We start from the raw sequence: 19,689 nt of genomic DNA, 5'->3' as shown, positions 1-19,689 counted from the left end.
TCACCGTGTATTACCTACATTTTAAACTAAAAAAATAAACATATCAATCATATTATTATATCCATCGTAATAGGTATGACGACGGTTGATGAATGTTTAATGGACATTTAATCATTGGAGTTTAACAATGATCTTAATACTATTGTATCCGAGTATAATACAAGTGTAAAACGGTATTATAATGGTTATATAATTGATAGATAACACTTAAGTGTACAAATATCTTAGAAATTAGTTTCATGATATTATTTTATCGCGCGCAGTTTAAAAACCTAATACGACATCTACTTGATTAATCACCCAGGAAACAAATTAATGTGTAAAATAGAAAAAAATTAAATATGGTAATATTCAAATTATTGGATGTATATCGTGTATCTAAACTATACGTATTTTAAAATAATTATAATATTTAAACATTTTCTTTAAATTTGTATACTAAATTTAAAATCTACTAATTTATCTTATATTTTCTTGAACAAAAATCAAATTTTATTATTTCATTTTAAACAGCGAAGTAGTATGTAGTTTATAATATCGTAAGTGATTCCTTTATAGATTTGTCTAAGCAAATAATTAACATACATATATTTTTATTCGTTATTATTAAATATTATATAACATAAGGTGATTTAAAAAATAAAAATTCCTAACAAAAATAAATGTGTTACACCCATGTATAAAATTATAAATATGGTATAAAATACCATTAAAATGGACATAAATATTAATTCTATCGTATCGTTCAAGTGTATAATTTAAGAACTTAAGAATTACGTTTTTATAATGCGTTATCATTATTTTTAAGTATTTTATTATTGAGATACTTTCACGGCTATAATAAATTGATTTCAACATTTCGCTATAATCGCAATGCGTTTTTTTTAAAGTACGAATTTATTAAAGACGACATCGTTAAACGGTACAAACACGAAAGTGCGTGCTATTATATTATCGTTCTTTATACGATAAATATTATTCAAGTATTATGTTTTTACATATGCAAATAGGCATCATTGGAAAATTTAATAAAAAAAATAAATACTAATAATAATATTTATTATCGATATTATATAGAAAAAGATGAAATAAACAAAACAAAAATGTTTACAGGACGATGTCTGCCGATCCCCAATCGTTATGTTTTTAGGTATGCGTTTTTCATAAAATATTTATAGAGAAAAAAGTTGATTGAAAAATCTATACGTTTTCGTTTATACAGCGCGCAGAGACACGTCATAAAATTATTATCGTCAAGCAATTTTTCTCACTCGCACAAGAACAAAGTACCTATAATATAATAAAGTCTGTGATATTATATGTATACATATAGTAACATTTCGCGTCGATAATAACTATACATAATATTAGGTACCTATACTACGGCAATTTGTTTTCCGTACCATAAGAATAAAAATAAAAACGAACGAAAAAAAAAATTAAAACAATTTCCTAAACAGGTCGGCGGCAAAAATCGTTATTAATTTTACGTATTCGCGGGCAACACTTTAATAATAATATACCGCGAGATGACGTTCCATCGCGGCGGCGGTGTCAGATGCCGATTAGAGACGTATAGCAGGTAGGCATTATACCGGACGCGGTTTCTCCGTGTGGTCACTACATACCTATGCACTCGTCTCACTTGTATACTATAACGTTATTTGTATAATATCTACACATCAAACACGTGCTACCGCGCGGATAATTATTGTTGTCGGGTGCCATTATCACCGGTCGCCGCTTAAGTAACGATCACCCAATTGTTATTGTAATGATATGATATTATTATTATTTTTTTTTTCGGCAAAAAACTACCAAATAGAAAGTGAATCCGGCCGGCGGTGATGTGTCTGTCGATAGACGAGCGTGATCCACGCGCGCGCTACAGAGGCAGACGCGTCATTGAAACGATTACGACGACATACGCACGCACACAATATAAACGGCTGCTATTGTCGTGGAAAGTTCATTGTGCCTTGTACATCCACTCACGCACGCACGCACACAAATTCGGTTACGTCCGTAACACACACACACACACACACACGCACACATATCACACGTACGTGAAGTGTTCGCAGCGTGTCACACGCGAGGACGGCCTTCCGAAAAAAAAAAAAAAAAAATTATAATAACAATGATAATTAAGAGTAAAAAAAAATGTGAAAAAACTTTCCTCTCGCGCGTGACGTAAGCTCGCGGAGGCGACGGGAATAAAATTGTGCAACACCCGTCGTCATAGTATTGTTGTCGTGTAAGTCACATAACTCGTAACACAATAACGCGGATGACACGTCATCCGATTCGTACAATACGGGTACCTGTACGGGGCCGCAGTGTAGTAGGTCAAGACGACGCGTGTTCGTCGTAATAGGTTGGGTATATGACGTTACGTGAGGTTCGGCAATAATGACGATGAATAATATGAAGTATGTTTATTTCTGAGACGTCCAGCCGTCGACACGCGGGCACCTACGCTCTTTATACACTAACAATTTACGCTGTAGTAAGTACACCCGTGATATTATATAAATGTGTATACAACCCAAATGAGATAATCGATGGAGCGTTTTGCGTGAGTAGTAGGAAAGTACAAGACATCAATTAATAGTACCTGGTCGGTATAGGTACAAAATATAATTCAGTATATTCAAAAACGTTAAACATTTTCATTGATTATTAACTTGAAAAAACAATTCGATATCAAATACAATAAAGTAATAATTTTTTTTTTATCACATTTATAAAAAAAATATGTCTTACAATAGAAATCATATTATAGACTATATAATACATTTTTATTATATTGTAAGATAGTACAGACGTAATATTACTTTCAGGAAATAAAAATGCGTTATTTTTTCTTTTTATATAAAAAAAAAAAAAACATTTTTACACATATCACGTGATTTATTTCATAAAAAATTACAAATTGATCTTAAAAGCTGATACACAATGATTTATGGTGTTCTACTAGAATAGTCACTGTCAGTTTTATTTTGTAGTCATTGCAAGTTATCAAGGTAGTTGCAAAGAGTCAGATAATTTGTCGGTACGATTTATAATATATGAAGATAATACCATCAATAAATTAATGTTGAAAATAACTACGAATGACGTTTCAACAAGACATTTTTTTAAGTAAAAATATTGGACTGTTATTTATAAAAAGATTATTATTTCTACTTTTTTACCTACTTACATATTTTATTATAATACATATACTACATAAATAAAACAAAATAATATATTTTTTATTGTGTTAAAATAAGTAATGGATACGTTAAATATATAAATGTACATACCATATTTATTTATAAGTTAAAAGTTTACATTTTTTTTTATTTTGATTGTGACATGTTATTTATGTTGGCTTTTGTTTATTAACGTTTTTGGTAGATACTTAACTATTGTGACAGTCTCTTTATCTCTAAATAACATAATGTGTTATCTTGTTTCCTATTATTTGTTTAGATTTTTCGTTCTCAACAGGAAATTAATTACAAGATGGTCCATATTTATTTCGTATTAAACATCTTCATAGTTGTGTTTACTAGTTCATATTATACTAGTATATATATATATATAGAGAGAGAGAGATATTGTACCTATATGTACATCGATTTTATTACGTGTGTTTTTTCCATCTCATTTCCTCTTCACAATGTTTCCTTAGAGATGAACAAAAATAACATCATATTGTGGCTATTATATTGCTATTATTGAATATCACGCTGATTTGTTTAAATGAGGTCATTATTCACGGTTTGTTTTATACACAAACTCGGATGACACCAGATTGTGGTTTCTAATATTATGATTGGTGTTGTCCCGAGGCCTACATTGGTACGATTTTTTCGTGTACGTACATTTGTGTTTAGGAACACAATACCTGATATTATTGTATTATTTATACCTACGTTTCTCGAGTTATTTACTTGTGATATACTAACCGAATGATGTGTATTGATAAAAAAAAATGTATTAATCGCAACAAAATTAGTATATAAATTGTGTATTTGAAGAGTATAGATTTATTTCTGTTTTAAATCAATAAGGCCATTAAATTATATATACACTACGACTAGTACTTGCCTTACAATTGTGTTCAGAAATTCAACAATGTCAGCGATTTTTTTTTAAGAATATTGACACAGTTACAAACAAGACCATTTGTAACATAAAAACATGTTTTCAGGGTTTATTTTTATTGTCTACTTTATATATAATGATAGTCACGAAAAACCTAATATTAGCTATTTATATTTTGTATGTTTTGTTAAACTTAAATAACCATTATAACGCACTTTCTGTATTGATTAATTGTATTTAAAAAAATTTGCAAATGTTGAATTGTATTGTTACTTTTTCGTAAAAATGTGTGGTTTAATTTATATTTAAACAGAAAAAATAAATATTTGTAATTATTTATTATTTTTTTCTACTATTATTGTTAATGATCAAAACTCAATAGTATTAGATGGTATTTTGGTTTAAGTTTTTCCTTTTTATTTTTTTAAATAATATACTTGAATTAAATTTAAAACTAATTTTCACGAGTTAATTTATATAGAGAATTTTCATATTATTCAATCATTAGTATAATCGCCGGGAACAAATAATTCGTGGATGTGTTCTAGTATGTCATATTCTGTACGGGCTTCTTATGTGTTTTTGTATTCTGTGATTATATTTTTTTTGTAATTTTTATAAATTTATTTAACTGTTACACTTAAAATAATAGATTAATTTAGATATTAGTTTAAAAATACGACGAAATACAGTTTTTTAAATTACCTATAGAAATATAAATTCAAAAATTAAATTTTTCGAAAATTGATCAATATCGTAGTAATAAACTTGACCCTAATTTATATTAATCTAAAAAAAACACCATTAAACTGTTAATTTTATTTATACAAATCTTGTAAGACGTTTAACCAGTAAATACTGTAATGAATTATATTACTTATTGACATTTTTGAAGAACATAACTGTCAATAAATAAAATATTATTCATCAATTCATCATTATAGCTACGAATCATGGTAGTAGTTAACATTTTTTTTTTTTGAATACTTATACTATATGAATACACATGACAATCTTCCACTATATATATATATTTATATATGTTCTTCTCAAACATTTTTATATGATTTTGGGTCAAAATGCAAACTTTATTTTGCATAAAACTGACAAATGACCACATATAAACAAAAAAAAAAACTATTCAGGTAGGATATTATAATAATATTAAGCGCTTTTCTGACATGTTTATCTAGCATAAAACGTCACATTATATCAGCATGAACAGACGAGGGTCACGATTTTCGCGGTTTTTCCCCTCGGTGACACCTGCAGTGTCTTGTAAGTTGTAGTCGTTGGATTGAAAGTTGAATATTGTTTAAAAATAAAAAAAAATTGTTTTCCCTTTCTTATTTTTCGTCTTTCAGTCTTTCCATCTTGGACATGTTTGGTATTTGGGTACCTTTCCAGGTCACCATTGGGTATATATTGGCTGTGATTGTGAAAGCTGCGTAGCGCTTTGACATTGATCGATAATTTACATACAATGCATGTAAATATAGGAGCTTCCACATCAGGGTACTATTTGCCCGTTTTCTGTCTCGTTCTGTTTCCCCGTCTTCGTATCTTCCTTTACTCCTTTACTGTTTTCTTTTCATCTACACATATCTGTTGTTCTGAGACGGCTATAAATTTAAACAGTCCCCCTTACCGATTTCACTTCAAGATAGAGAGAAAACTACACTATTTTTATTTATGCAGAGCATACTATATAAAAAAAATTACTATTTCCTAGGTATAACTTATAGTTGGCATATAATATTTGTATGATTTTTTTATCTTATGTACAAACCTAATACTTATAAAAAAACAATAATACTATGAAAGTATTTTTATTTTAAATATTCATACGAGGTTTGGGTATGAGTTTTTAAATTATTTTTTTATAATATTGCCATAATTAGTGAATCAATAAATACAAACAAAATCGATAAAATTACCTACCATTAAAAAAAAATCTAATTTTACCAAGATGCACTTTTCATTCAAATAGTTTCCGATTAAATCCACAGTAATATGACTTATAATATACTAAACAAAAAATTTAACAAAATTTTTTAGTAGTTTTCTTTTTAAGATATTTCATATGAATGTGTATATATTTTTGGATGTGATCAAAGGATGTGACATTTTGAAAAATATGAAAGTTTAATCTGAAGCGAAACGCAATAAAAAACCTGTCAGACTGAAACGTTAACTAAAATAGAACACCTGTGTCAGGGTATTGCTTCATTTTCTAAAAATTCAACTTCTATATTTCCTCTTATTAACATCAATGTGTAGTTGTAAATATAAATAGAATCAAAATAAAATATTACATTTATTTTTTTTTTTATTTAAGAAAGGTTTAATCAAGATTATACTTTACTATTTATAATAGATTATAATAGGTTATAGTACCTAATACTTACCTAGTAACCACTAGGTAAGTATTAGGTACTATAACTTATTTAAATTTTTAAAATAAGTAAAAAAATATAAATAATAATACATTAAAGATTATGTATTTTAATTTTGTTTTAAAAAATTCTTTTCTGAACCAGTAAATAATACATCGTTAAATACTAACGAAAATATTATAGAAAGAGAATGTAGAATTTGTTCACCTAACTTACTCAGGCACAATCCAATTTAAAATTGTTTAGTTATTACTATACATTTGAAAGCCATCATAAATCATCGTACTCGTAAAATGATTCTATTTTAAATTTGTTTTATTTCATAACATAGTGATAATAAGACATTTTAAAAATGTTACGTACTTATAACAATAATTATTTATGGATTAACATTTAAAAAATGTACCTAGTAAAGTTTATACTAGATATAGTATGTGAAATCTAAGAAGATATAATTTCATAAATAAGAGTTGGCTTACCATTTTTTGCAAATTTGCAACTCTAGATATTCCAAAGTTAAGCAGGTAATATGGATCAGTACGAAACTCGAAATACGCAGACGTCATGATTATTGTACTCGGGAGGCCATGACTTGTGTGATCGACACGAATATTGTACAGCAAAAATACACTGTATATAATAATTCTTATTGGATTATAATATAACCCTAGATTTCAGTTCAGAAGTCATTAGTCAGGACATATTTACACGTGTCCAATTCATTATACATTGAATGTGTATCAAAAATTTAATTTTTGTAAATACAAAAAAATATTTTATTATTCGATAATTTACGTAAAATAATACACATATTTAGGAAGTTTTATTATAATATTATATAATAATATTTATTATTATCTGAAAAACAGTATAAATCCCTGTAAAATAAAATTTTTTTTTTTAATAAATAATAATAATAATCATTATTATTATTGTAAATTAATATGTTGGGGTTGACTTGATGTATGATACAATATATATATAATACTATATTGATAATAAATACAAGAGCTAACCATGATATGTATAGAAAAAAACATTTCTCTATAATAAACTTAATTTTTTTTTTTAATAATTCTATGTTACTTAGCTATTTTTTATTGCGTAATGAAATAATATTTATTAGATACCTATTTAACATTAAAAATACAACTATAATATTGTAATATACTTTTGTTTAAATTAACTTTTAATTTTTTTATTTATTAATTACAATATTACCTAATTAAAGAATATTTATATCTTATTCGATTTATGGAATTCAAAAATTGTGATAACGATTTAAACACATTCATTATTTTTGATAAATAATTATTAATCAATACTCCAAGTATTAAAATAAATATAGACATTTCAAAAATAATGATTTCAGTATTTTTAGTTCATTTTGTAGGATTCAAACATTTAGATTTTCAACAATTTATGTAAATGGTATGAATAATATTAGAAATACAGGATTGTATTGGTAGATAATTAACGAAAAAGAATGAAAGTGTTATTATTATTAAAAAGTTAAAATTCATAAATATTAAAAAAAAACTTTATTTGAAAAGATTGTTAAGTTTTCAATTATGTTTATCCATTTAAAGTTTTAAAATACTCTTCATAAATCTGATTAAATACATGCGATGTAGGTAAATCTAGAACTTGATTTTAAGACAATAGTCACTAACAATAATGATTCGTTACCACAATAATAGGCTACTATCAACTGCTATCATTATAAATAGTGTGTAGCAGGTGTTTTCTACGAGAGAATCGTGTGGCTCAAATTATACTTATAACGTTATAACCCTTAAAACCATTATAATTATTTTTAATCAAAATACTTAAGTAATTTAATACATTAAAAAGCAAATAATAATTAATTTTATTGTTTTCCTATAAAATATAATTGTCATATTGAACAATAGTTTTAAGAATAATTAAATTTAAATACATTTAGATGCGCGAATGGCAATAAAAATAAAATAAGTTTTGCGGAAAACGTTTTCTTTTATTTATTATTTTCGTATAGTATAGTTTTAAGAAATGCTTTAATTAGATTACTATTAAAGTTTGAATTTACTTATTGAAATGATTTTATTTTTGTCAATAATAAAAAAATTATTATTTTTAAAGTATCTTATGCAGTAAATCCCCGATTATCTACCACTCTCTCATCCATCAACTTCTATTATACGCTACCCACTTTCATAATAAATTATAGTAAATTATGAACAGAATATTGCATGCCCGAATTATGGGTATATACGTACTTGTAAACAAATAAAAACTTATCTATAAAAAAAAGCTAAGAATTCATATAAACAAACTAAAATATTAACAACTTTTTTCAAATTATTTTAATTGATCATCATATACATTAATACGTATAATATTAAAATTAACATAAGTACAATAATTACTATAAATATAAAAACTAATTCATTCTTTTATCTAATTCAATTATACATTACTCTCTAGTCTCTTGGTCCCATCGAGGTTTTACTGTACTTCAAAAAAAAAAAAAATAATAATAATAATATTTTTATAAGTATAAACTGAACTGTATCTAACTGAATCATTTTATTTTCCTCAAACCATACATTGTGATTTCACTTGTTAACAATTTATATAAAATAAATGCTATATTATGTTTATTGTTTACGGAATATTTAGTAACATTTTTATCAAAATAAATATGTATTGGTAAAAATGAATTCCTCCATATTTACAAATATTTTTTAATAATACATCATACATTTTAACGAATACATTTAATAGATTAGCATAAAACAATGCAATTATGTTTGAAGCTTTGCAGAATTTGTATAGGTAGGTATGAAAAAATACAACCACCAGAAAAGTAAAAGGGAAAATAAGAAAGCTTAACAATATAATAAGTATTCCCGTTGATAACACCAATCCAATGATTTCTATGAAATTCTCATCACAGATGACCTGTCATGTTTTCGTGGTAGTTTTTGCATCCAAAATGTACAGTCCGAGGGGGCATCCGATGATAATGCAGTTTTATTATCTTTATACTGTACAGTGTACATACACAATTACTGCGATAGAGACCCGTCACGTACACGGTATACTTTCACTTTGTAACCTTATAGATCACATTGCTGTCGATCATCATCACTGGGTTATTGATAGGTTGTTTCTGCTATCAAAATGGTCCGACTTCTCAAACAATTTAACTAAGTGTATATCAATATAAGGTGCAAAAAAAAAGGCACTAAGTCAGGAGCGCGGAAAAAGTCCAATAATTCTATAATTTGCTTTTTATATTTAAATCGTCACTTACTGCGGATTGAACCATTATACCTTAAAAATAAATAATAAATGTAATATTCGTTTACTTTGTTTTTCGATTTTTAGCACATAATCTATCAGCTAAGCGAAATATCGTTTATTTGTTTATATTTTTGTCGAACATAATGTAAACACGTGTTTGGTAATAGGGTAATTACGAGGACAAATCGTATACAACAGAATATCGCTTTCTAATATACATGAGAGATGAGACGATTGTAATCTACGGTGAGCATAATATATAGTAGTTACTACAAAAGATACAGATCTGATTGGACAATGTTACATTGTGTTCGTTTAAAAATTGTATTTGGATAAGTGTTACGTCGTTAAAACAACTTCAAATACAAAAGTCATAAAGAAATGTAGTTTTTAATCGGGACATTTGAAACGGGATTCCCAATTGTTCGTTAATGTATTCTATTCCCACGTCGACTTTGTAATCAAACTATTTAGACATTGACGTTATTTTTTATCTATACGATTCCATTTTAAACAGTAATTTTAATTTATAGTTTCGAATATTATTATTTATTTATTTTTATATATATATATTTTTTTTAAATAAAACCATTAAAAAAAAGTTATTTTCATAAACTATTTTAATAAGTATATCGTGTGATATTTTACTTATTGTTATAACAATAAATTGAAATATTGAGCAGAACTGAAATAGTAAAAATAAATAAGTTTTTCAATTTCATAAGCGACTTATAAAAAGACAACAAATAACAGTAAATAACATAGAAATTTGAAATTAGAGGTCAAAAGTTAAACCTAGTCTTACCAAGAGAAACAAAAGAAATGCAGGTGGTATATGTATAGTGTACATATATATATGCACGTATGTTATGCGTAAAACCGCAAAATGTGATATGGGATAATCATTTTGTTTCTTCTAATATCATAGAGGCTTTCTTTTTACACAGAAACACATTCAGCTATAGAGTATAACCAGGTCTGATTTCATCTGGTCAACAGCGGGGGAATAGATCTCGAAACTAGTTATTATTACCACGTAGGCATACAATTTGCTTAGATTGTCCGTTACACGAACAGTAACCATCAGTAATAAAAATCTAAAGTAATTTATATTATATTTTGCACTTAGTAAAATAAAGAATTATCTTAGAATAGCTTGTACTTTGGTACAATGATGCCTGATAATTTCTTTGATAACCAAACCAAATTTAAACAAAATAAATTATAAGTTAAAGTACAATTTTACAACAAGTGAAATATGATATATTAAAACTTTTAACTGTGAAATAATTAAATAAGTAGAATTATGACAATTATTTGTTTAAACTTTGATCAATTAATGAATACTAGATTGTTACAATTTAGAACTATGATGTGAATAATAATGAAGCATATAATGCATCCACATAAAATCAATGATATTATAATGTTTGTATACATTATATTGCTCAAACATTGAAGAGTAACTACAATGCGTTGCGTTGACTGAACTACGAGTATAAACTTTACATGCTTTCAAATATTATACGATTTAATAACTTGTGTAGTTATGTTATGCAGTAGCGTTCAGATGGGTTACCGAGTAATGCAATTGCAAGCGATGTTGTGAGGAGAAATGGGTGTAAATAACTGATATCACACGAAAGCTTCATATTATATTTTAATAATTATAATTATTGTAGACTAACAATGTGAATATTAATATTTTTGAGATTTTGAGAGCAAAGAGAAAATTTTTTACGTTTTAAAAAACAAAATATATAGGTGGTAGGAATTTTGTTAACTATGTGTGATTTCAACATTTCAATGTGCATCACTGTAGTAAGTAATGTGTTGAATAATCATCAAATGAGTGCAATATGATTAATATTGACAATTTCATCTAATCCAGAATATCATATCTACTAACAAATCAATAGTTTTGTTTTAAATCGTACTTAATATTTTAGTGTTAATGACTTAATATTATATTTTATTTTTTACGATGATATGCATATTTGTTAAGTACTTATATTATTGTTAAAAGTATTTTAGTTTGGTTAGCATGTGTTCAAAACATCATATTTTTTTTTTTTAAATTACTTAAAAATGTTACTTATTTTTATCGAATATCAAATATTTCAATAAAATAATCGCTGGTCATAGCATTTAGCATTGTGACTTAAAAATAGTTTTGTGAGGTCATTGCCCGACAGCAATATTGTATACAATATTATAGTATAGTATGCGTGTATATGTATGTATTTTATGGACTGTTGAAAGTGATGTAATTGAATACTATGAGAAGTATACCTACTTGATAACACGGCTATAGTGTTATAATGTCTGCAATAGGTGTAGAACTATAGACGTACTCTGTTGTTATTAGCCGACTGTGACGGATCAATGTACAACAGGTTCTAGGGTAGCGATCGTAATAATTGTTATCGATAATATCGGAAGCCGAGGGGGTACGGACTAAACGTTGTGTTGTTCCAGTTGTCCAATCGGTTACTGCGGGCTTTGCGAAAAGCGAAAATGGCGTTTACTACAATATATACTGTTGGTGTTAATGATGCGTTAGAACGAGTCTATTAATAGGTGAAAATTCACCGAGTGACCGCGATAATAATTTACACACATATTATATTTTGACAGCTATTGTTTAATCGAGCGTACTTTTAACATTTCAGATTTAGATACCTCTTACCCATGCTTATAATACAGGTTAATTGAGTATTGAAAAAAAAAAATCTAAACAATGATAATGGTTAATTGACTTTGTTCGGTGTTAATAGAAACAAAGTCAGCATGTAAAATAAAAAAATTGCCAATTATTAATTTGATGAATAATATTAAAATAAATAACGCTAAATAATGTGTTCTTATAACAAACCGATTAAAGTAAAAATGAATAGTTCTTTCATATAAAGCATTCATCGACGTTTTTATTATTATATCATCTTACTGTAATATATTATATTTTTTTATAACAAGTTATTGAATGTACTTTGAATTATTATATAGGTCCGTGCCAGCATGAGAATAGCGACCTCATGGATCGTCATGTCTCTACTGACCGCCATATTCGAATCGTCTCAAGGCCATGATCATCACAAAGCGCTTAACAGTGAGTATAAACGTAGTTAAAATATGTTAAAGAATTGAAAGTTGGATGAAAACATCATAAAAATGAATTAAACTGTTTAAAAAATCTATACTAATTTAATTGACTGATTCATTTTTAAAGCTATTAGTAAACTGCAATTACTAGTCAGTATAGACAACAATGTCAATGTTTGTAGATCTAAGCCTTAATAGCATAAAAAATTACCGATGATACCTAAATAATAATATACCATATGTAGTAATGAGTATTTCAAACATACATGAATGTATTCAAAAATTAATATTTTATAGATTACCTATTGAATAAAACTACACGCAATTCTAGATTAAAACGATGAGCTAATACTTTTCACAAGAAATTAAATCAACACAATTATACGAGTTTAGATAAGTCATTTTTCTATGAAATAGGAATACTACGAAGTACGAAGATATTTTACTTTATTTTTGGCAATGATAAAAACAATACGATGACAGTTACATTAAAATTATTGTTCTCTAGTTGTTAATTTAACCAATACAATTATCTATTATGCAATACCCCTGTAACACTGTACAATTATTTAGACTGTAAGACTAACTATTCTAACGGTTAGGCGTGGGCCAACGACTCTAACCATTACAACTAAAACAATAATAATTATTAAAAACAAAAAAACAAAAAAACAATATACAGCGGAACTTGTTTACAATTTTCATTTAAATATAATATCATAATACACAATAAATCCAAACGCCGAAATGACTAAATGAAATGGTATTTCATTAATTTTTAATCAATCATTTATATTATATAATATTTGAAATACATTTTTTAATTAGATTTTACTCGGAAGAAAAAAATAATTTATCACATAAAATATAGTTTAAATTGTACACAGAAGTTCGTTATAAAATGCGTGTTATTAAAATATTGAATACCCATCAACCGTTTGGAACTATAATTATATTTTCGAATTGGATTTGGTCGGGCCACGATAAAACATTTCAACGTTTAAAAACGTATATAATTTTGAACCAAAACAAATTACAGTTGTCGACACGATTATTTCGATTCATTGGTGACTTTAAACGGTTTGTGTTGTATGAGCTATTATTATATGATCGGATACAAAACATTCAATGAGCAAGTAGGTGAAACATCAAAATTTAAGGTATCTAATAATCTTTTCTAAACTTGTTTGAAGAGTGATTTTTGTATTAATAGTGTTGGCAAACTGAAATCGTAAAAAGTATCTTTAAACCTAGGTACATAGGGCACAACGGATCTTCCGAAAAATGTTTTTGTTTGTCGCATCCTACGCATCACCAACCGGCCCAACAGGCGGTGGGAGAATTTCATCATTTAAGTGGACGTTATACTAATATGTGTTGTCTCCGTTTTACTAACGTAAGACATGGCTAGTACACTTCCGTTAAGCGGAATTTTATGCTGTTAAAATTTATAAAATACAATTATCTAATTGACCTTTCCGATAAAGCGAGTTATGGTCATTTTAAAGTTTTTATACTTCAAATAGCTATAACTCACTTGAAAACAAAATATCAATAAAAACCTCTAGACGATATTCTTAACTTTAAGTTTTATAATAAGTAAATTGACTCTTTTTGTATACTAAAGCTAACGGTATAAAATGGATTCTGCTGAATGGAAAGTGTCTACGATGTACGTCGGTATTTACCGAACAACACGCGTGTGGTTACGAGATATCCTCTTAACACGAACGTCATCGCGGAAGACGAGATAAAAAAATTGCCCAAAGGTTGCCCCTCGAAGAAAAGACACACTCAGGAATCGCCTATATATAACAGCGCGGTCCGAGAATAGTCAAAAAATCAATATTCCCACCGCGTGTATATGACAATGACTATAACAAAAAAATTTACGAACGTTGCGTATCCGCAGATTACAAGATCAACAAAAAACCATGTTCGGTGAACAGCCTGGAGGGCACGTGCATGTTCGTGTACGAGTGCATCAACACCGACGGCCGGCACATCGGCATGTGCGTGGACACGTTCATGTTCGGCAGCTGCTGTGCGCACAACCTGACCACTGCGCAGCTGGCCATGTTGCCCGACTCGTCGGAACCGGCGGTGCTGTTCACGCAGCCGGGCGGCAATGGCGTGTCGCAGCGGCCGCAGCACAGGCCGCACCACAGGCCGCACCGGCCGTCGCAGGTGATGACGCGGCCCAACGGCGGTGACGGGGACGGTGCCGCGACGTCGTCGGTGGACAAGAAGTACCACTACCAGCCCGCGTCGGCCACGCCGCAGACGCCGAACGCGCAGTCGCAGTTGGCGCACGTCAACCGCGTACCATCCACCAACTTCATATCGAACAGCCGGCCCAACTTTTTGTCCAGGCCCGCGGCCCAGCCGTACACGACGACCACGACGACGACGACCACCACCACCACCACGACGCCGCAGCCGCCGCCGATATTCACCTCCGGTCGGCCAACTGTCCAGGAAGTGGATGACAACGACAACAAAGTGGATTCCGTCTGGTCGCATAGGTTTGTACATAATAATTTAACCATATTTTCATTCATGCGGGATACTGCTCACCACTCATCCGAACTTAGCGATTCGTCACATTGCAATATTTTCATAATTAATATAGAACATATTATTACAGATCGCGGTAGAACGGTTTATTAAATTAAAACGTTCTGGAATGATCACAATCGGTATGAACGTCATACGTTTTTAAGCGAGTATTTGCAAATACGATTTAAGCAATTATCGTTTTAATTCCATAAAAAATGACACCGTTTAACGGTATCGAAAAAATAATTCCACTAAACAATAAAAAAAAAAAGTCTAAACATTTATGATAATTAGTTTGATTGTATATACAATTTACGAAATACGAAAAAAATATCAAAAATAAGAAATGTTTTAAATGTAAATTATAAGTTTGGAACCCGTGCACGATTATACGAATTCGTGTATAGAAAATATTATATAGAAATTATTTGTAGAAAATAAACGACATTGTGGCATTATAATTATGCACCGCTGACTCAAAGATATTGTGTAATTATTATTATTATTATTATTATTATTCAATATCCCATCCAATGTTATTTAAGAAATAATTTAAATAATTTTTATGAGTCGGTGTAATACCCAATATTTTTAATCTAATGTATGGCACTCAAAATGTGTATATCTATAAAATAATTAATAATTATTTAGAACATGTAAATCGTGCCAAACAGGTTTTTAAAAAACTTATATGGTTATATTATATTTATTAATACTTTTAAATCAAAGAACCTACCTGTTCATAAAATAAATAACTTTTTTTTTCATTGAAACGACTTTATCAGTCTTTGTCAATGTCTTATCACTCGGGAGCGGTATTGTATGTCTAATGCACTACTACCCCTTCTCTAAAGAAGATAATTCGTACGTGTGTAGACAATACACTCAGTGAAGTGGACCCGGCGGGAGGACGGTAGAGCAACCCGATCAACAGCAGGGTGATATGTAGTAGTATTTTTTGCGATGTACCGAAGTTCAAACCGATAACTTTACACGTCATGGCGAGCTGGTGTGGCCATTGCACCATACTTTCACATATAAAATAAATAATCGCAAAAATAAAGCATGTCACACTGTTTTCCTTTACAAATTAATATAGTTTAAACATAAATATTTACATTTTTAGACCTAGTTGGAGTTCGAGTATGGGTAACCATCATACGTTCATCACCAAGCCAAGGCCAATCCCTCAACACAGACCACAATATACAATACCATCGTCGACAACGTTGACGACCATTGACACTACCACTAATCCTACTACTACCACGACAACTACTACTCCAACTCCTACGACAACAACTACAACCACTCCTGCACCTGTACCACCATTACCACCGACCACTACAACTACTACCACTAGTAAACCTTTAGTTATAAGTACTACAACTAGTCCCATGGCCATTCCCACTACAGTTCCGGGTAAGCCAGAGAAACATACCGCCAAGCCGGGTGTATCGGCTGAGATGAATCAAAAATCAATGCGTACGCTATTTACAGATTAAGTTTTGATTAGAAATAAATATTTATACGATTTTGTTTTTCTTAGCTTGTGGTTTGGCTCCTTTGCACCCCAGGCACGAAGTCCGGATTGTTGGTGGGAGAAACTCTGCATTTGGTAGTTGGCCCTGGCAGGTAAACAATATTTTCCACATTATTTTTATATTATGCTCATAATAATACCTGAAATAACCATGATATTATCAATTATAGGTATCTGTACGAAGGACATCGTTCTTTGGGTTTTCCAGTACACATCGATGTGGAGGAGCTTTATTAAATGAAAACTGGATAGCAACAGCTGGTCATTGTGTAGATGAGTGAGTAAACGATGATATTATTTTTTTAATATATAAATAACTAATTACTATGTTAATTAATTATAGTTTGCTGACATCACAAATTCGTATAAGAGTCGGTGAATATGACTTTTCATCCGACCAAGAGCCATATCCGTTTGTTGAACGTGCAGTTGCCCGGAAAATTGTGCACCCTAAATACAATTTTTTCACTTACGAGTATGATTTGGCCATGGTGCGATTAGAAGCACCAGTAAAATACACACCACACATAGTGCCTATATGTTTACCTGGCTCGGATGACCTTCTCATAGGCGAAAATGCCACCGTAACTGGATGGGGGCGATTAAGCGAAGGAGGCACTTTACCTTCTGTATTACAAGAGGTAACAATATTGTTAATATTTATTGTAGTTTTATTATGCATATTTTTTTCATTGTTCGTTATTACCGCTACCGCCTACCTTTCATTTTTACTCAAAACAAATATTTAATAGATAATTATTAATTATTATATTTTTATAAATCAAATATTAACAAAGTTATTCTTCTCGCATGAAATAAGGAATAATATTACTAGGTTTCAAATGTACCCTACCATTGATTGAAAATTTACTGCTAATAAATCACCCCTGACCGAAGTTAAAAACTGAAGCATTTTTCTATTATAAAAACTTTTTTCCACGCAAAAAAAAAACAAACATTATAAAACTAATAAATCTATCGGTATTCACAGAATTTAAAAATCAATATTTTGTTGACTCCGAAAAATAAGATCATGGATTAAGTCTGGCACAATAATTGTATCCGTGTCCAAAAATATCTACACAGAAATTTCCCTTTAATAAACTTTATTACCTTACACATATCTTAATTTGTTGGCTACTTTACGAAATGTAATATCTAATAACAATTTAAATTTAAATTTTAGTTTATGAGGTTTTTTTTTTATCAGACAATAAATGGTTTAAGTAATGTAATTACATAAAGTTTAACATATTTTCATAATACTGTATATTAGGTTTATGTACTTCATGTTTACTCTGGTTAACCTTCATGATAAATATAAATTTATATTTTATAAAATTAATTTGTTATTTATATAGGTGAGTGTACCAATAGTTAGTAACGACAAGTGTAAAAGTATGTTTTTGAGAGCGGGTAGACACGAATATATACCAGATATATTCATGTGTGCCGGATTTGATGACGGTGGACGTGATTCATGCCAAGTGAGTAGAATCCAAATATAACATTTTAAATCTGATAGTAAGAAAAATAATAATATTTATTAACCTTTTAAGGGCGATTCTGGTGGTCCATTACAAGTTAAGGGTAGAGACGGGCGTTACTTTTTGGCTGGAATCATAAGTTGGGGAATTGGATGTGCAGAGGCCAATCTACCTGGGGTGTGTACCAGAATTTCCAAATTCGTACCTTGGATTCTACAAACAGTCACATAGTTATATTATTACCATTATCATAGTAGGGAGTCTTTTATGTAGACTCTCTGACTATGACGTTAATTATACTTATATGTTTTTAAATATTTTTAAGTACAGAAAATACCGAATTGGTAGCACGTGTACGTTCATTTTCGACGTTAAAAAAAAAGTTGTAAATTCTGTTTTTTTATACGTTTGTAAATAGTTTATACATAATATATTATTATCATAATTTTGTTAGAATAAAATCTTGCAATAAATCTATCTTCTGTACGAATAAAACCATAAAATATAATACAATCAGAAAAGTATAATAAAATAATGATTCTAAAATCACATTTGTATTATTATTATTTAGTCTTAAAGAATCAAAAAACTAGAATAAATAAATTTTACAATGTTTTAAAATCTAAAATATTTTATATCATTGAAATTAATTTACCTTGAAATCTTTCAATATGTTTTTGAATTATATTATGTTAATCAACGTTTACAAAAATGTTCTTACTTTACTTTTTTATAAAAGGAAAAATAATAAATTATTTGTATATTTGCATGAAAGAATTTTTACATTAAACGGTGAAAAAATAATCTGCAGATTTTATAAATAAATTCTGCCATCAAAGATTTAGAAAATTGATATTTGAAAAAGCACAGTATTTTTAACATTATTAGAAAAAGTATTGAAATAAATTTTTAAAAGCTATTTACTATTTATACTGAATAAAGTTAATTTACTTCAATACATTATTTTTTTTCAAATACCTAACTAATTTTAAAGAAACTCAATTTACATAGGTCTTATATGAAATATAGTTTTTACAAAAGGAAATATTATTACATAAAACGTTTTGAAAATATATCATATTTTCTAGAATGTTTAAAAATATACCTATATTGATTTATTAAACTACTGAAAATATCTAAGAATTTAAGTATTCATAATTTGTTTGGTGTTAAGATATAACGATATTATGATTAAATTAAATTAATAAAATAATTCAAG

General features: G+C 28.7%; 1 protein-coding gene across 1 annotated transcript in view; it reads left to right on the top strand.

Moving 5' to 3' along the window:
• Positions 1-18,931, top strand: part of LOC113555761 (serine proteinase stubble) — a 32,130-nt gene extending 13,199 nt beyond the window's left edge. Inside the window, exons 2-9 of the mRNA XM_026960288.2 lie at positions 12,786-12,888; positions 14,794-15,406; positions 16,567-16,925; positions 16,990-17,075; positions 17,154-17,260; positions 17,327-17,624; positions 18,345-18,470; positions 18,543-18,931. Coding sequence (XP_026816089.1) covers positions 12,798-12,888; positions 14,794-15,406; positions 16,567-16,925; positions 16,990-17,075; positions 17,154-17,260; positions 17,327-17,624; positions 18,345-18,470; positions 18,543-18,701 — 1,839 coding nt within the window. The 5' untranslated portion in view covers positions 12,786-12,797 and the 3' untranslated portion in view covers positions 18,702-18,931. The remainder of the gene's footprint in view (positions 1-12,785; positions 12,889-14,793; positions 15,407-16,566; positions 16,926-16,989; positions 17,076-17,153; positions 17,261-17,326; positions 17,625-18,344; positions 18,471-18,542) is intronic.
• The last annotated feature ends 758 nt before the right edge of the window (positions 18,932-19,689 follow it).

This window comes from Rhopalosiphum maidis, chromosome 1 (genome assembly GCF_003676215.2).
Source record: "Rhopalosiphum maidis isolate BTI-1 chromosome 1, ASM367621v3, whole genome shotgun sequence".
NCBI classification, from domain to species: domain Eukaryota; kingdom Metazoa; phylum Arthropoda; class Insecta; order Hemiptera; family Aphididae; genus Rhopalosiphum; species Rhopalosiphum maidis.
The sequence above is the reverse complement of the archived record's forward strand: the minus strand, read 5'-3'. Positions and strand labels throughout refer to the sequence as shown.